Here is a 13,853-nt window from a genome sequence, read left to right on the forward strand (position 1 = left end):
AAGAGGAGCAGCCGGGACTCAAACTGGCGCCCATATGGGATGCCAGCACTGCAGGCAGTGGCTTTATCCGCTACACCACAGCACCAGCCCCATCCTGGACTATTCTTGTGCCCTTGCTTTGAGGCCATGCTATAAGAAAGCTTTGCTACCACTGTGTACTTTCCCCTTCCCTGCAGCTGAACCATCTTAAACAATGTCCCTGAAGGTTCTAGAATACCAGTCACTCCCTACTCTACTTGTCTCCCAATATTTCAAGAAGACTTCAGAAAGTTTGCGGGAAAATGGATATTTTGAAAAAACTACAAGAGGATTTTATTTTTTGCACCAATATAAATTCATCTTTTCATTGTATTTTTTCAAAAACTTTTTTAAAGTATCCTCATACCATTTTCCAAAGATAGAGGTATAATGAGGTACAAAGACCAATCACTACACACACAAAAACTCTTTTTTGTTAAGATTTATTTATTTATTTGAAAAGCAGAGTTACAGAGAGGCGGAAGCAGAGAGAAAGAAAAGAGGGATCTTCCATCCGCTGGTTCATTTCCCAAATGGCCACAACGGCCGGAGCTGGGCCAATCCAAAACCAGGAGCCAAGAGCTTCTTCTAGGTCTCCCACATGGATACAGGTGCCCAAGGGCTTGTGCCATCTTCTATTGCTTTCACAGGCCATAGCAGAGAGCTGGATTGGAAGTGGAGCAGCTGGGTCTCAAACCAGCAACCATAGGGGATGCTGGCATGGCAGGCTTTAACCCATTATGCCACAGCACCGGCCCCTACACACAGAGACTCTCAGTACTACATCTTTTCTGACCATTCTGACAATGTCAACTTGAAAAAGAATTTTGAGACCAAACAATTTAGAAAGATTTTGGAGGAAAGAAGCCACGCCTTTCAAAGCAAAGGCACTTCAGTATCCCATGAAACATAGGAACACGGCCTAAACTCATACTTTGGGTTTCATTTTCTGTTGATTTTCTTTTATGTCCAGGGCACATCCTCCTCTAGAACCTTGCTGCTGGGCTGGCGCTGTGGCGTAGCCGGTAAAGCCGCCACCTGCGATGCTTGCATCTAATGTGGGTGCCAGTTCAAGACATGGCCGCTTGGATCTACCTCCCTGCTAACACACCTGAGAAAGCAGTGGAAAATGGCCCCCCAAGTGCTTGGGTCCTTGCTACCCATGTGAGAGACCTGGAAGAGGTTCCTGATACCCAGCTCCCTGCTTTGGTGTGGCCAAGCCTTAGCTGTTGTGGCCACCAGGGGAGTGAAACAGTGGATAGAAGATCTCTCTCTCTCTCTCTCTCTCTCTCTCTCTGAAACTCTTTCAAAATAAGTGAAAGCTTTAAAACAATTAAAGAACCATGCTTCTGATATCTTTAATTTGTATGAATTATTGTGTGTGTGTTCTTTGTACATTTTTATGTGACGTGCATTGATTTATAATCTAATAACCAGCGAAGTTATCAACAAGGAGTTCAACTCATTCAGTTTATTGCTTTCATTCATTCAACGGACTATTCTTACAATACATTCACGTTATTTTGTGTATAGTTTGTTTGTTGCTTTGAATTACCAGAGTAATCTAGAGTGTGTACTTACTATATTTTTCTGTAACCACTCTATTCTTCACACTTGATCTTAGCCAAAAGGCCGAGAAGCGATGCCACTCTATTCTTGACATTTACTTAACAACAAAAAATATTAACAGTCAATGGTTAGTCTCATATTTGAACAACTTGCTCTAAAGTTAAACGGTTCTGGGAATGCAATGAGGGAATCCACCCATCCCATGTTTTCTGTAATTTTCCAAACAACTGATTCTCTCTTTCACTTTCTAGTAAAGAGGCACTCAGAAATTAGCATTTTTTTTTTTTTTTGGTTCGAAATCTGATTGTTGGCAACCAATGTTTTGTCAATGAAAGTAAATATCTTTCCAGGACACTGAGCAACATAAAAAAAAAGAAACAGACATCTCAAAAGCTCTGTGCAAACGGTCAGACCATAAATAAAAAGTAAATAACAACAAACCAGGTGTGCATCTAGTATACACATGATTTTGTTTATAGAAATGTAGGAAATGCATTATACCCCACAGCTGTCAATTCAAGTGTTTGCATTGTAGCATTATTTGTCATCATAAAACACAGAAAACAGTTTTAAGTGTCTATCGTAGGAGACTGGGATTTTATACAACAAAAAAAATGAATTCTGTGAGTGGACACAGAAACATTTTAAAAATTCATTGTTGGTAGAAAAGGCAGATCACTGCACAGTACTTTTCAAATGCCTCCAGTTTTACATTGAGAGAGAATATACGTGGATGGTGTGCGCACACACAAGAGTGCAGGTGTTTGAAACAATCTGGAAAGATTCAAGCTCCCCCAGAGAACAGCAAGTTCCAGAGGAAGCAGAAAACGCTTGTTACCTTTCAATGTTTATCCTTGCGTCTGCTTACATGTTTTTGGTTGTTTACAACCAGGATATAGTCATTTCATACCGAACTTTTCTAAGGAGAAATACAATGATAAAAATATGACGCATAAGCCTGGCTTTTGAGATGGGCTGGAGATGTGGTTTTGCTGAGAAGTGGAGGGATGGAGGAACCAGCCTGGCCACGCTATCGCTCAGGGAAGAGACGTGAATGTGAGAAATGGATCCTGCCTCAAAAAGCTCACCAACCGGCAATGCCAAGTCAAAGCAACACAAGCCTCGTTCTCCCCACGGTGACACACCACTTGTAAAGCTCTGGGACTTTCTGTTTGAGTTTTTGTTTCATTGCAATGAAAAATGGACAGAAAAATATTTCCATTTAAATAGAAGAAATAATTTTCAGGGAACTTGAGGAGTCAGGGGAAAAGTTTTTTGTGGTCGTTGATGCTAACACTAACTAGCAAGGAAAATGAGTTAGAGTGATTTTCAAATAGGTAAGATGTTAAGGAATTAAGGTTTGTTTCATCTGAAGCATTTATGAGACAATCAACTGCTTTTTCCTGCATGAAAATTAGGTAGTTTCAAATTTAAGATGTATGTTTACTATGAAAGGTGCTGATATCACAATTTTTCACAATGATTTTTACTTTGGAACTTTTCAAATACTGTTTTATGCATCAGTGTTTCAAAATAGATTATATAAAATATTTTTAGTTTTTTTCAACTACTCAATCTCAAATTAGTTCAATCTAAAATATCTGTGTCAGAATTTGACCATATTTCAAGAAATCTTGGGGGGGAAATGACAATTTTAATGTTAGTATGAGGAAGATATTTAAAATTTAGGTAATCCATCCTTGGAATAAGTAGTGCTTTTACACTTGAGAAATACACATTTTCACTTTTATTAAGGCGGGTACCCTCTTAACATGAGAATTAAATGTTTGATTTTGTTGCCATATAACCAAAACAGATGCCCAGAGAAGTATTTTCTCTTAAATAATTTGTCTGAGAAGTCAGTAACAGAAAGTTTCAGACCAACACATATATTAATTCTATGTTAATTGTAACCGCAGCAAATAAAACAATAACAACAGACCTAACAATATACGTTGATGCACACTCACCTCCTCAGATGCTCTACATTGTTGGGAGCAAATAATTATATGGACTGCATTTCTGCACGCTGATTATAAATGGAACGTTGTATATAGAAAAAGAAAAACATTAATGTTACATACTATATACTGAACTAATTTTTTTCCCATAGTTTTTCTTATCAAAATATTTCCAAAGACGTGAATAAAAAAATATGAGCGTACCCTTTCAGTATTTGCCCTTGAATCTTGCTTTCTATTAGCTTACTGCTGTGGAAGAGACAGGAAATATTTATGATGTTATACTCCCTCTAGTGGATACCTTTAAAATGGACTGTTCAGCAACGTCCCTCCCACTGCCAGGCATTTTTAGAGTCCGGGTTTCCGTGATGATGAAAGAGCAGGGTCTTTGCAGGTTGCCACAGTCTGGCCACGGCTGTCGCTGTCAAGCCAAGGGTGCCAGAGATACAGGCACCATAGGGTCAATCAGCTCAAGCCCTGCCCACTTGTCACTACCTCAAGGAGTGAATGGAATGACGTCTTGGAATGACTATTGTTAGAAATTATGCTGACACCAAATCCAATCCCACTTTTTCCAACATGCACTTCTTAGGTATCTTAAACAACATGGGAAGAGTTTGATTTCTTTACCATTTTTCTTATTTTTACAATATATTTAGAAAACATCTCAGCATAAAAATAACTACTATACAAGAAAAAAATAGCATTATGCAGTCATTTAAAATATATATTATTTCAGGCATGGGTAACAAAATAAGAATGCATTATTAATAATCCATGAAATTGCAAACATAAAATGGTTATTTTCTTTTCCATTATATGGTGCCATTATCCATCACATCCAAAACTGAATGTTACACCCAATAGCAACTAGTTTATGCAGAAAAATATGCTCAATAAATGTTTAATTTGAATGGTTTGTAAAACTGTCTTTCTCTTTGTGTTAAATCACATAGTTCATTGCTATTGCATGGCAGATTTCTGCTGCATGCATTGAGTCAAGTGCAACGCTCTGTTTTTGCCAACAGTGGCTCAGTCTGGGCTGAGCCTAAAAGAATTCACAACACAACCAGAGGATGAAGCAAAAATAAGAATACAGAGTAGCAGGACGGAGTCAGTTAGCTGACTTAAAACACACCTATTCCACCAAGTGCCTAAATTCACCTTCCCAATTTAAAAGGCTCATACCGGAGTGCTACAGTTTCAATGGGTTTCCCCCAGCCCCTCAAATTGGGAACTTGAATTCCAAGCAGCAGTATTAAGAGGTGGCGCCTAATGGGAGGTTTTTAGGGCACAAAGAGCCCCATCCTCACGAATGGATTAATGCCAGCTACAGAAGGGTTGCAGGCTGTGAGTTCTCTCTTGCTCGCTCTCGCCAGCTCTTTGCCCTTCTGCCACGAGATGATGTGCTGACTCCAGAACTGCAAGAAATACGTTTCTTTTTATGTCTATATAAGTCTGTGCATTCTATTAGAGCAACACAAAATGGACCAAGACACTGAAGAATCCTCAAAAAAAAAAAAAAAACAACACAGAACTAGGCTATGATCTCGTAATAACCACTACAGGGCATATATCCAAAGGAAATGAAATCAGTCCATCGAAGAAGAAACACCTGCTCTCCCATGTCCACTGCAGCACTGTTCTCAGTAGCCAAGATATGGAGTCCACCCATTGGCCAATGGATGAATGAATAAGGATTATATATATTATATACTCACACCATATATATATACACATGCATATATATGCACAAACACTCAATGGGATAGTTTTCAGCCTTGAAGAAGGGAATCTTCTCATCTGTGACAACATGGATGAACTTGCAGGATATTTTGCTCATAAAGGAAGCCAGCACAAACAGCTCATGATCATGCTTTTATGTGGAATCAGAAAGACTGAAACACATAGGACCAGGGAGTAGAAGGGAGGTAACCAGCAGCTGGGCATGGGGTTAGGGTAGGCTATGGGTTACATTGGTCAAAGGTCATAAACTTGCGGTTAGAAGATGAATAAGTTCTAGAGACCTGATGTACAGAACAGGGTGCCTATAGTTAATAAACATGTATGGTGTATTTTAAATTTGCTAAGAGAATAGCTCTTCAGTTTCTCACCATAGAAACACCTCCACACACAGAAACTTTGTGATTTGATGCTGGTAATCATTTCTCAATGCACACATAAGCCAAAGCATCACATTGTAACTAAAGTCCTCCACTGACACCCATGTTGCTGCAAATGATAGGATTTCATGCAAGAATAGCATTCCACTGTGTATATGTAAGCACTTGTTTTATTCATGGACATCTTACATCTTGGTTGACTCCATATTTTGGCTTTTGCCAATAGGGATGCTTAAATGTGAGAGTTCAAGTATCTCTTCAGTATAATGATTTCATTTTCTTTAAATAAACACCCAGTTGTGTTCTTGCTGGTTCATATAATTCTGTTACCATTTATTTGATTTATTAATTTTTTAGATTTATTTTATTTGGTTGAAAGAATTAGAGAGGGCGTGGGGAAGAAATCTTCCCTCTGCTGGTTCACTCCTCAAATGGAAAACAGTATGAAAGTTCTACAAAAAATGGTAACAGAGGGGTCAGGAGTCCCATACAGGCACTGGTTCGAGTCCCAGGTGCTCAACTTCTGATCCGGCTCCCTACTAATGCACCTGAAAAAGCAGCTGAGGATGACCCAAGAGCTTGGATCCCTGCAGCCTTTGTAGGAGACCCAGATGGAGTTCTGAGCTTCTGGCTTTGGTCTGGCTGAGCCATGGCTGTGTGGCCACTTAAGAGTGAACCAGTCCGGCCGGCGCCGCGGCTCACTAGACTAATCCTCCGCCTTGCGGCGCTGGCACCCCGGGTTCTAGTCCCGGTAGGGGCGCCGGATTCTGTCCCGGTTGCTCCTCTTCCAGGCCAGCTCTCTGCTGTGGCCAGGGAGTGCAGTGGAGGATGGCCCAGGTGCTTGGGCCCTGCACCCCATGGGAGACCAGGATAAGTACCTGGCTCCTGGCTTCGGATCAGCGCGGCGCGCCGACTGCAGCAGCCATTGGAGGGTGAACCAATGGCAAAGGAAGACCTTTCTCTCTGTCTGTCTCTCTCACTGTCCACTCTGCCTGTCAAAAAAATAAATTAAAAAAAAAAAAAAGAAGAAGAAAAAGAAGAGTGAACCAGTCGATGGAAGATCTCTCTTATTGTATCTCTGTCTTGCTCTGTGTGTCTCTCCCTCAAAAATAAGTGTATAACTCTGTCTTTCAAATTAATAAAAGAATTTTTAAACATTTGTTTATTTGACAAGCAGAATTAGAGAGAGGTCTTCCATCCGCGGGTTTACTACCCAAGATGGCTACAACGGCTGGGGCTGTGCCAGGCCTGAGCCAGAAGTCAAGAGCTTCATCCGGGTCTCCCACGTGGGTTCAGGGGCCCCAGCACTTGGGCCATCTTCTGCTGCCTTCCAAGCCACATTAGCTGAGCTGGATAAGAAGTGGAGCAGCCAGGACTTGATCTGGCACCATATGGGATGCAAGCATCGTAGCCAGCAGTTTTACCCACTACACCACAATGCCAGCCCCATAAAAGAAATCTTTAAACAATATAAATGGCTTTAAAAGAAGGAGGGGGAATCCATAAGCTGTACTTTGGAAATTTATATTCATTAAATAAAAGTTAAAAAAAGGAGGGGGGAGAAAATCATATTGTATACTTTATTTATTTATTTATTTATTTTGACAGGCAGAGTGGACAGTGAGAGAGAGAGACAGAGAGAAAGGTCTTCCTTTGCCGTTGGTTCACCCTCCAATGGCCGTCGCGGCCGGCGCGCTGCGGCCGGCGCACCGCGCTGATCCGATGGCAGGAGCCAGGTGCTTCTCCTGGTCTCCCATGGGGTGCAGGGCCCAAGCACCTGGGCCATCCTCCACTGCACTCCCTGGCCACAGCAGAGAGCTGGCCTGGAAGAGGGGCAACCGGGACAGAATCCGGTGACCCGACCGGGACTAGAACCCGGTGTGCCGGCGCCGCAAGGCGGAGGATTAGCCTAGTGAGCCCTATATACTTTAAATATATGCTATGCAATTTTAATTTTTTGGTATCCCTCAGTGAAGCTGGAAAAAAGTAAGAGATTTCATCCCCCAAGGCCCACCCTTATGCTACAGTCCTCGCTCTGCCTTTCTCAGCAGTCACAATGCCTTTGTCATAGAAGCCCAAGCTGTGTTTACCCCTGGGGAAGGTGAAGCTTGGGCTGACTTCTCAGGCTCACCAACACTGATTAATTCCCCATTGCTTCACGTGGTTGAATAATTTGCCTTTTGGGTTATTTGCCTCTAAAAGAAGCAATTTGGTGGTGAGAGGGAGTCCAGAAAAGCATGGATGTCAATGAGTTGTGGGCAGGGGGTTGTGTGATGATGGGAAACCTTAGCATGTGGGGGTCCTCTCCCTGTATGGTGGGAGGGAGGGTCTTGGAGGGAAAGAGTTAGGGCCACCAGGGACGGGACACTCTCTTGTCTAGGCCAGCCCATACCTGCCATCCCATAGAGAAGAAAGCTTAGCCTTTCCTTTCAGAAGCGATGTGTGCCTACTCTAGATGAGCAATACAAGACTTGACTGTAGCATTTCCAACTGTATCTGCCCTAGGTCCCCTCATCAGTATGATTTTGGAAAACCATTGCACACGGGGGCCTGGTGGGGGCCGGGTGGGAGGCAGAGAAGACCTATTGGGATAAACTGATAACTACACATGTGCAGATTTCTTTGTATAATACATTGTGTGCCAGGCACTGATGCTTTTACAGCTGAAAGTGACATAGCACATGGAGCAGCCCAAAACAATGTTTACCAAAGCATGACCTTCAACTTTCACCTGCAATGTTTGCCAACACAGGTAACCCAAGGTCTAATCAACCCGAATTTCTAGGAATGCTTCCTGGTATATAAAATGAGACAATACAGTTTGTGGGGGGAAAATGTAATTAAAGATAAAATTCTGAAATCCTTGCATGGTTTTTTCATATAAACATTTTTCCATTAACTTTTTGAAAATCCCTCATATGCATGGATTTCAAACATTTTTGCGGCCGGCGCCGCGGCTCACTAGGCTAATCCTCCGCCTAGCGGCGCCGGCACACCGGGTTCTAGTCCCGGTTGGGGCGCCGGATTCTGTCCCGGTTGCCCCTCTTCCAGGCCAGCTCTCTGCTGTGGCCAGGGAGTGCAGTGGAGGATGGCCCAGGTGCTTGGGCCCTGCACCCCATGGGAGACCAGGAAAAGCACCTGGCTCCTGGCTCCTGCCATCGGATCAGCGCGGTGCGCTGGCCGCAGCGCGCCGGCCGCGGCGGCCATTGGAGGGTGAACCAACGGCAAAGGAAGACCTTTCTCTCTGTCTCTCTCTCTCACTGTCCACTCTGCCTGTAAAAAAAAAAAAAAAAAAAAAAAAAAAAAATTTGCACTAAAATACATGCATCTTTTAATTCCATTTGCCATGAATTTTTGAAGTTCCCTCACATTTAATAAAAACCTCAACTGACTTTCTGTATAAATACTGAAGCTTGAGAATCATAGTACCAAGGATTTAGAAGGGTGGGAGGGATGTGGGTGTGGGGAAGTAAGCTTGAAAATACCAGTCATTGGTGCAGATGCTAAGAACCACTTAGAACACCCACAAGCCATATTAGAGTGTCTGAGTCCTGGATCCACTTGCAACTCTGGTTTCCTGTTAAGGTTGCACCCCAGGAAGCAGCAGGTGATGGCTCAAGTAGTTGGGTCCCTGCCACCCATGTGGGAGACCTGGGAGACTTCAACTGAGTTCCAGCTCCTGACTTCCACCTGGCCCAGCCCCAGTTGTTGCAGGCACTGGGGAGTTAACCACCAGCAGTAGCTCGCTCTCACTTGCTTGAGCTCTCTGTCTCTCTCTCTCCCTCTCTTTCTGCCTTTCAAATAATCTAAATACATAAAAATTAACGTATCAACCACCATGGGAGAAACCAAGCAAAAACTTTTACAAATCCTTGAGAAATTGGTATTTGAATACCAATTTGGTTTCTTAGCATGAGCACAAAATTCCATAGTTGATTGCTATTTAGAGGTCATATTGAAAATGATCTATCTTTATTTATTTTTTATTTTTTATTTTTTGACAGGCAGAGTGGACAGTGTGAGAGAGAGAGAGAGAGAGAGAAAGGTCTTCCTTTGCCGTTGGTTCACCCTCCAATGGCCGCTGCGGCCGGCGTACTGCACTGATCCGAAGCCAGGAGCCAGGTACTTATCCTGGTCTCCCATGGGGTGCAGGGCCCAAGGGCTTGGGCCATCCTCCACTGCACTCCCGGGCCATAGCAGAGAGCTGGCCTGGAAGAGGGGCAACCGGGACGGAATCCGGCGCCCTGACCGGGACTAGAACCCGGTGTGCCGGCGCCGCAAGGCAAGAGGATTAGCCTAGTGAGCCGCGGCACCAGCTGAAAATGATTTATCTTTAAATTCTAGAGCCACTGTGAGTCCAGGGAAATGACAATCTGAGAATCCCAAGGTAAACTGAGAACAGCTGAGGAAGTAGACAAGTGCCACTAACTGGAACGATGGATGTGTTCATTTATTAGTCCATTCAGCTACATATTGAGCAGTTAATATATACAAGGTGTTATGTTCAATGATGTAAATATCAAGATGCATAGAGAAACGCATTGTGTTGTGCTTCCAGAAAATTACATTATAAACCACAGAAATCTCCATGTGTGCAACTTTTCAACAGATTTTATTGTCAGGCTGATACTTTATAATGTATCAAGGTTTTTAGTTAAGCGAGAGAAAACCATGGGGACGAGCAAGTGGGGCTGTAGAGATCAGTGTTAATTGCTCACAGGTTCCTAACAGAAAGTAAACACTACATTTCTCTATAGGAATGATCTATTTAAATACGCATTTGGTGTGTCTTTGCTAATTGACCTATTTAGCGAATGTTATTAGTCACTGCAATGTAATTACAGTTGTAGTCAGCCCTCAGCTTTCTCATGCTAATCTGGCATTTTCTAAAGATTGGTCTACTGAGACTTATTCACAGGAACACCTGGGTTTGGGAGTTGGCCTTTTTTCTACTTTCCTTAAAGATGAGGGGACTTAAAAAATTTGCAGAAAAATGGAAGGAAAAGAAAAAGTTTAAATTGGTGCAAAGATTTTTTGAAAGGCATGCCATTATTTTCACATTCATTTTCCATGAACTCTTTGAGGATCCTTTGTACATGTAAGTACAGTCTCCCTCTACTCATTCCCAACAGTGAGGCCACTGAGGACGCCCTTTAGATGACTAAGGCAGTCTCGCAGCACCAGAGCCTCACGGGAAGGATGTTAAAGCATCATCTGTTAGCAGTCTGGACAGTGGTTCAGCACTTTGCTGTTGTTTGAAAGCAGTAAGAAAAAAAAATCTTCTGAACAAATATCGTGTATCTCAGAGACAAAAGCAGCAGTGTTGTAAAAGTGCCCGTAATTAAAACACACTCTCCATTCATACAGGAGGTTGTGGGCAGAACGTGAAGCACCACCTAGACTGATGCTTTTATTTCCTAATCACTATTTCAATAATAAACCTGGAAGAGTATTGACTTAGATTTCTTTCTGCTGTCAGAATATTTCCAGATTGAACACTATACAATGTACTTACATAAAAATACTTGATGTACACTCAAATCCATTTCTTTTTATAACTTCCCGGTGTTCTGAAGTCTAAACTTTCACATTAAATCCCAGTTTTTCACTTCAGACCAATTGTTCCTCCTTCTGCAAAAGCCAGCATCCCATATGCTTGCCAGTTTGAGTCCTGGCTGCTCTGCTTCTGATCCAGCTTCCTGTGAATGAGCCCGGGAAAGCAGCAGAAGATGGTTCAAGCGCTTGTGCCCCTGCACCAACATGGAGCACCAGGGTGGAGTTCTTGGCCCCGGCTTCAGCCTGGCCCAAGGCCCAGCTGTTGTAACCATTTGGGAATTGAACAAGCAGATGGAGAATCTCTTTCTCTCTCTGTCTCACCCTCTTTCTCTGTCACTCTGCCTTTCAAGTAAATAAAACAAAATCATAAAAAAACCTCACTTTATTCTCAAACATCCACTTCCTATGAACCTGAACTCTAAGTCTAGTGCATCCCTGGCCTCCTATCCGCACATATCATAAACAGTGGTCAAAATCAGCTATGCCATTTTTAATCTAAGTAATTTAGGCAGACACTATGAGAATCTTGAGAAAGAGAAAATTTAGCTTCTGATACTTTATTTTTATTTTAATTTTTAGAGAGAAAAGGAGGGGGAAGATCAATCTTCCAGCCACTAGTTCATCCCCCAAATTTCTGCAATGGCCAAGGCTGGGCCATGCCAGAGCCAGGAGCCTCTTCTGGGTCTCCCACCTGGATGCAGGGGCCCAAGGATTTGGGTCATCCTCTGCTGCCTTCCCAGGAGCATTAGCAGACAGCAGGATTGCAAGCAAAGCAGCTCTGACACGACCAGCGCCCATCTGGGATGTCAGTGCTGCAGGTGGCAGCCTAACCTTCTATACCACAGCACCAGGTCTGTTTTCCAAGTCTCCTCTTTGCCACCTCCTGCATGCTTACCACACTATAGGAGAACAATTTGTTGATACAGAACTGTTTCTACTGCTATAAAGGGTTGGGATGGCTTTTAGGATTTTAGGGCTTCAATTTTAACTGTTCAGCAAAGGAGCTGTGTGTTCCACTGTCTGGAGTCCAGTTTTCTCTGTGAAATAAGCCATTGCCCCAGATAATGTCTAACCCAATTAAAATTAGCTCAAACTGAAAATAAAGAATGGAACTTCAGATGTGTTCCAGCCTAGAGATTGGGATTTTAAAGGCAATCAAATCTTGAAAGTTTGCAACAGCCAAGAACTGGGAGAGATTTTTCTTGCCCTCCAAGGTCATACCATCGGAAGTACAGCCATAGTATCACCAGCGTATTGAGTAAAATTGTACAGAAGGCAATATATGCCTTCTGTTTGGCTGTCTCCTTCATGATATTGGCAGTTACCCATCTCTCTTCTTTTTCTCTGCCTGCTCACCTACGAATTCCTCAGGCAGGCATCCCCAGTGGACTGTGGAGCCCATGTATGCAAATGGCCACAGACATCAGACAACAAAGAGGCAAAGAGGTAGAAGGTGGTCCATCGTGGAGCCACGGGGCCCATCAGAGAGCATGTTCTTCTCTGAGTGGCAGCGACTCCTCACAGGGAGTTGCCTTGCAAGGAAAGGCCCCTCCTTGCAGGACAGCTGCATTTTTATAAGAAAATGCCCTAATTTTCACATGGAGGCAATTATTTTGTGTTTTCAGTACAGATAAGCTACAACAGATCGGAAAGCTAAATCCTGCTGGAGGTTTCTTCCAGTGTGTAAATGGTCCTTGTATGGCCAATGTGATGTCACCCCACATCAGGGGTACACATCAAAATGCTCTCATGTACATGTGAGAAGAGTAGTGAGAGTATACAGCATTATGACTTGCGTTGATATTTTTCAAACATGTTGGCATTTTATTCTTATAATTTTACTGCAATCATAGAGGCCTTGATATTAACTTGTTTTACTATCAACACATCCATAAAATTCCTTCAGAAAGCAATCCGGACACAAGACAGGTAGGAAGAAAGATTTGGTTTGTGCATTATCACAGTGAGGTCAGTCTGGTCATGGCTGAGAGCCTGAATATCACAAGATGTGGAATCAACAGATGCCAGACACCATGCTTTAAATGTCAGTGTCAATAATAGCAAACATGGCCACACTTCCCAACTTCTGTGGCAGACTAAAGCCTCTCACCACACATGCGCATGCACACACATATGTACAAACACACACACGTGCACACACACTTACGTAATCCATAAGTACATATGCACACATGTAGATTCACATTTCCCAGTTCTGTTCCCCAGAACAAATCTCAGCCCACAGGCTGACCTCCAAACCCAAAAGCAAATTCGACCACCAGATGGAGCTTAGCCTCCATTAAAGCAATGGTTATGCGAGGAAGGGTTTCCAGAACATGTGAGAATTCTTCGTGTAACCCAGGAAAAGATTCAAGCAGAAAGGCGTACTTTCAAGGTGACCGGGCAACTTAAAGGTCTGTTTCGAATGCCAGCTTCCACAGGATCCACAGGATTCCCGGTGAGTGCTAAATTGATCGGATGCTGAGTGGCTGCTCATAAATGATCAGACAACTGACTTCCTTCCTTTCTTTCTGCTCCATCCCCTTTGTATTTGAACGTTGTTTTTTTTTTTTTTTAATCTTTTATTTAATGAATATAAATTTACAAAGTACGACTCATGGGTTAC

The 13,853-nt window shown here is 42.8% G+C and overlaps 1 protein-coding gene across 1 annotated transcript in view; it reads right to left on the reverse strand.

The window, feature by feature from the left end:
- Positions 1 to 1,391: 1,391 nt before the first annotated feature.
- The window catches only part of CRPPA (CDP-L-ribitol pyrophosphorylase A), a 348,342-nt gene continuing 335,880 nt past the window's right edge, over positions 1,392 to 13,853 (reverse strand). The window contains exons 11-12 of the mRNA XM_070059574.1: positions 3,558 to 3,616; positions 1,392 to 1,684 (exon numbers count right to left, since the gene is read on the reverse strand). Coding sequence (XP_069915675.1) covers positions 3,593 to 3,616 — 24 coding nt within the window. The 3' untranslated portion in view covers positions 1,392 to 1,684; positions 3,558 to 3,592. The remainder of the gene's footprint in view (positions 1,685 to 3,557; positions 3,617 to 13,853) is intronic.

This window comes from Oryctolagus cuniculus, chromosome 16 (genome assembly GCF_964237555.1).
Source record: "Oryctolagus cuniculus chromosome 16, mOryCun1.1, whole genome shotgun sequence".
In the NCBI taxonomy this organism is placed as follows: Eukaryota; Metazoa; Chordata; class Mammalia; order Lagomorpha; family Leporidae; genus Oryctolagus; species Oryctolagus cuniculus.